Genomic DNA, 5246 nt, shown 5'->3' with positions numbered 1-5246 from the left:
GCAGCACAAGCAATAGCCCAGCCCAATGATCAAGGAACCTTTTGTATGAAAAAATGATGTGATTGCGAATTTGTGTCATGTTAACTATATCAAGTCATAAACAGCATGAAATGCACTTATATGGTACCAGCACGTAAAAGACCTGAGCTGTGTGTATTATACTGTGTTTAACAATGATTATGGGGAGTGTCTAAATGTACTGTTTTTGTTCTGTCTGTAATTTTCACGGCGTTTTACTATCAAAAAGGCTAATAAATATCTCGAGATCCATGTGCAGCGTTGTTTCTGAGGAGCTACAAACGTAATCAAGCGTCTAAATACGTTTCCTGACCTTAGGCTGATGGCAGTGAACACATAAAGTTGTTGCTGCTTTTTTAATATTGAGGAACTTAGTTTTTTTAAAGTTTATATTCACTTTCAAGCGTCATCTAAGTTTTTCTTATGCCTTTGTCTTTTTGATGATAAACCAGAATTGGACAATTATAAAAGCCACGTTGGCTTCATTTGGATCATCATCAAAAACACCTTCAATCAATATTTAATACTTCTGTTTAAAAGGCCTCGATTGTTACAGCTGTCCTTAGACAATGGAGCGGTATATATTTTTAACACTTTTTGTTTTTTTTTATTTTGACAATTTGACACCAGGAAATGATCATTAACATATGATCACTTATGGTCGTATCATAACTGTTTGTAAAATATATGATCCTATTATATTATAGCACAATCTCCACTTATTTGTGTTGGTTTGGGTTTTAATCCAAAACTGAACATCTCACTTTACATCTTAATACTTAATTTGTCATGCACCGTTGGTAACTCATGTATAAAATGTGCCCGGGCATGGACGAATACTTTGACTGTCATCTGTTTTTAAGGCAAACGTTCCATTACTTAATGTATAACTGAGCCATCAGTGATTTACCTACAATATTGTGCTTGTACTTACAATGCCTGTGTACATCAAATACATTATATCCTTCTAACACAAATTCAGCAATTAACCAAGTCGCCATGGTTTGAAATGTACATGTTGATTTCTGATTTTCCTTAATTTGTTCCAAAACCTTTCTCCACACAGTTTCCACACATCACACTCGTGTAAACACATATAGTTATGTACATGAACAGAATTATACCATTGCCCCAGCGCAGACTGACACAGAAAGGCTCCTCAGCTTTGTGTTTACTACCGCCACAAACTCGGTTAATTACAACTAAACACTGAAGCCACACTACAAGTTTAGTTTGTGTATTTACTCCTTGACATCTCTTTTGTTTGTCTAAATACAAATAGTTTCTTATGTATCAAAGTTTAGTCCACTTTAAAGCTAAATGTAGGAAAAAGTCGATGCCGAGTGTCTCGCTGGTGTGGACATGGCCAGGGTTTGATGGCTCGTTCTTAAAAACACAAGACTCTGTCAGTCTATGACTGCATTAGACAACTAGATGTGACTTTGTTCTAAAGATTCGTGTCAAATAGTTTGCAAAAAATTAGTCACGTTACTGTATTTTTAACTCTAAACTGCGAAGAGAAAACACAAAGCGGAGCCGGCGCCGCTCAGCAGAGAGGGTTGAGTCTCTACGGTTCTCATGTCCGTTATAAGGATCCTCCGCGCGCGCCCCGGCTCCAGACACAGATCTAACCGACACGAATCATGGCAGAGACCGCTCCCGCAGCAGCCCCGGCTCCGGCCAAAGCCAAGGCCCCCAAGAAGAAGGCCGCGGCCAAGAAGAAGGACGCGGGCCCCAGCCTCACGAAGCTGATCACCGACGCCATCGCCGAGTCCAAGGAGCGCAAGGGCACTTCCGTGGCCGCGGTGAAGAAGGCGCTGGCGGCAAAGGGCGTCGATGTGGCGAAAGCCAACAAGCGCATCAACACCACTCTGAAGAAGATGGTGGCCTCAGGCACCGTGAGCCAGACCAAGGGCACGGGGGCCTCCGGCTCCTTCAAACTGGCCACGAAGGAGGCCAAGCCCAAGACCGCAGCGAAGAAGAAGAGCCCCGTTAAAGCCAAGAAGCCCGCGGCGGCGGCGAAGAAGGCAGCTTCCCCCAAGAAGAAGGTGGTGAAGAAGGCGCCCGCCAAGAAGGCCAAGTCCCCGGCCAAGAAAGCGGCGAAGAAGCCCGCCAAGAGCCCCAAGAAAGTGGCAGCCAAGAAGCCCGCCAAGAGCCCCAAGAAAGCTGCGCCCAAGAAGGCCGCCAAGGCAGTGAAGAAGAGCCCCGCGAAGAAGGCCCCCGCAAAGAAGGCCCCGGCAAGGAAGGCCAAGAAGTAAAGTCACAGCGACCACCACGACCCTCAAAAGGCTCTTTTAAGAGCCACCACTCTCTCTAAAGAGCAGCTCTTCCCTTGAATATCAATGTTGCAGAATCACAATCACAGTAATCATGAAACACATTTTGTTTATTACTGGGAGAGTCAGTTTGGTTTCAGGAAAGAACGACCTACATCTTTAGCACTTCCACAGAAAACAGAACATATCACCACAGCAATTGAAAATAAACAGCGCTCTAGCACTTTATATCGACCTCAAAAAGAACTTCCAAACCATAGACCATATTCATTGAAGACAATTACAGGGATTGCAGGGGGCGCCACAATGACAATATCTGTGGCTCGGGTAAAACTTTGGGACTCATTGGATTGTCACTCAAAAACATCACCTAAGCTCTCTATATTTATCAGTTTAAAGCAACAACAAAATCATATTAATTTGAAAAGGGAAAAAAAATGACTGAACCATTGAAGTGTGGCATGTCGTAAATGAGAAACGTTAAACAAGTTGTCTTAAACAAAATGTGTTCAAAACCATCTTGTTTTGTTGTTGTTTTTATATATTTGTTTTCTTCTCTGCTCCTTTTTGATTGTGCTGGTCATTTCTGTGAACGTAAATAGCACAACATTGACACAAAACGGTTCTTCTGTGAGACTCACCCACAGAAGAACAGAATTATAATACAATACTATAGTACTTTACAAGGCAGTGCAATAGGCACGTTGTCTTGCTTTATTTCATCAGTTTCACGTTTTTATACATTTATAAAAATAGTATATATTTTGTATTTTTTATTATTATGTTTTCAATATTCTCTGTCCATGAAACAGCTGTAAATAAGAGTGTCACTATTGTTATTATATAGTATAAGAGCTTTTTTTATAAGAGCTTTTCGAGTTGTTTTCATCCGTTATTTTTCACTTCTGTACCTACTTTGTGTTGCAACAGTGGAATTTCCACATTGTGGGACAAATAAAGGCTTGTGATCTTATATCACTACAATATATTATTCTATGTGATCCTGAAACATGGACGCATTGTGACGTTTTTGACGAACAAAGTGTTTAATATGTTTGATGAGGACAACTCAAAATGAACTGTTACAGTTTCAAAAGCCTTGAAGAAACTCAAACTAAAATCTGATCACGTTATTTATGAAGTTATAGAATGAAAGGGACAGAACACGGGGCGCGTGGGACAGAGGCGTGGTTAATGTTTGAATTCAGAGCGCGAGCCCAGCTCAGCCAATCGGCTTCGCCCTGGTTGTATAAAGCCCGCTGCCGCTGGCTGAGAGAGCAAAGAGTTTCAGGTTTGACACTGACCCAAGAGCAGAGAAAATGGCCAGAACGAAGCAGACAGCGCGTAAATCCACCGGAGGAAAGGCTCCCAGGAAGCAGCTCGCCACCAAGGCGGCCCGCAAGAGCGCCCCGGCCACCGGCGGCGTCAAGAAGCCTCACCGTTACAGGCCCGGCACCGTGGCCCTGAGGGAGATCCGCCGCTACCAGAAGTCCACCGAGCTGCTCATCCGCAAGCTGCCCTTCCAGCGCCTCGTCAGGGAGATCGCCCAGGACTTCAAGACCGACCTGCGCTTCCAGAGCTCTGCCGTCATGGCTCTGCAGGAGGCCAGCGAGGCCTACCTGGTGGGTCTGTTCGAGGACACCAACCTGTGCGCCATCCACGCCAAGAGAGTGACCATCATGCCCAAGGACATCCAGCTGGCCCGACGCATCCGCGGAGAGAGGGCTTAAACTGACCCCGAGTGAACCCAAAGCAACGGCTCTTTTAAGAGCCACCAACACATTCTAAGAGCCACACTTGACCAGAACATTGCTTGGAATCCTAAATAGGGCCACCTTTAAAAAACATATTAAATACCAACTCAATTATGTGAAACTGTCATGTTCATGTGCAATTATACTCTCAAGCAATTAAGGCCAAGTTCATGTGCCTATAACTGATGTAAATAAGAGTGTACGTAACTGTATTAGTATTTAGTCTTATTCTAGCTAGTTTTACTTTACTTTTATTTATGGTTTTCCTCCATTCCCTATTAAGATATGAGAGGAGTTTTGTTCTATAAGAAGTTTTTTTTCTCATACTTCCTAAAGTTAATTCAGCCTAACACGTATGTTATATCATATATTTATAAGACATGTCACTTGCTGTAGAACCGGAGTCAAAAGTGTTTTTTTTTTTTGCCATTGCCAATGAACTGAATTCACGAACATAAGATTAAGATAAACCTTTAATAATCCACACAGTGGGGAAATGTCAGTGTTACAACATAGGTACAGAAGTGAGACATCAGATAACTTACACTTTTAATAGTTAAGATATTCCTTTATTGTCCCACATGGGGAAATTTCATTGGTGCAACGTTGGTAGATACAGATCACTTATAGGAAGTCTGAAAAACACTTTCAGTAGAAGATCTCCTATAAATAAATAAAAACTCCCATAGACAAATAAATAAATACATAAATACCATTGCATGTGATCACGACAGTAATTGCACATGCATATGTGTCACGACAGCACATAGACTGCACATGCATTTCACAGTAATTGCAATTCATGTGCAAATAGAGGAGCCCTTACAAAAGGAAAAAAAGAAAAACCTTATATTCTTAACAAAAGTAAAAAAATAAATGAAACAAAAATGTACAATGATAAAACAACTTTTATAAACTCAAAACGAAAAACAATTCTAATCTGCTACAGGATACAATTATCAACATTACAATTTAGTAGTAGTGTTATAGCCACAGTGTTGTTCCCCATTGTAAGTTCTCTTGTCCTAAATGTACAGTCGTGAACTTGAATGTATTGTTTCATGTATTGTTACTTTGGTAAAGCGGAGAGGATGTCCGTGCTCTGATTGGAGAATCAAACTAACGCTCAGCCGACCAATCAGAAGTCAGCACTGCTGCTATATATACCGCCTGTGAGCGGCCACAGAGAACAGTTTCT

The 5246-nt window shown here is 41.9% G+C and overlaps 2 protein-coding genes across 2 annotated transcripts; both read left to right on the top strand.

Moving 5' to 3' along the window:
- Positions 1-1602: 1602 nt before the first annotated feature.
- LOC140376595 (histone H1-like) lies at positions 1603-2298 on the top strand. Its single transcript, XM_072462074.1, has one exon. The coding sequence runs from the start codon at positions 1662-1664 to the stop codon at positions 2274-2276; it is 615 nt and encodes a 204-aa protein (XP_072318175.1). The 5' UTR covers positions 1603-1661; the 3' UTR covers positions 2277-2298.
- Positions 2299-3592: 1294 nt separating this feature from the next.
- On the top strand, positions 3593-4040 carry LOC140376602 (histone H3). The gene has a single exon (XM_072462084.1). The coding sequence runs from the start codon at positions 3614-3616 to the stop codon at positions 4022-4024; it is 411 nt and encodes a 136-aa protein (XP_072318185.1). The 5' UTR covers positions 3593-3613; the 3' UTR covers positions 4025-4040.
- Positions 4041-5246: the final 1206 nt, after the last annotated feature.

Source organism: Eucyclogobius newberryi, unplaced genomic scaffold (genome assembly GCF_026437365.1).
Source record: "Eucyclogobius newberryi isolate DKJ021-1_F unplaced genomic scaffold, fEucNew1.0.hap1 SCAF_37, whole genome shotgun sequence".
In the NCBI taxonomy this organism is placed as follows: Eukaryota; Metazoa; Chordata; class Actinopteri; order Gobiiformes; family Gobiidae; genus Eucyclogobius; species Eucyclogobius newberryi.
The sequence above is the reverse complement of the archived record's forward strand: the minus strand, read 5'-3'. Positions and strand labels throughout refer to the sequence as shown.

Coding starts and splice junctions, on each gene's coding strand:
- LOC140376595 (XM_072462074.1), top strand. CDS start 1,662: ATGGCAGAGACCGCTCCCGCAGCAGCCCCGGCTCCGGCCAAAGCCAAG.
- LOC140376602 (XM_072462084.1), top strand. CDS start 3,614: ATGGCCAGAACGAAGCAGACAGCGCGTAAATCCACCGGAGGAAAGGCT.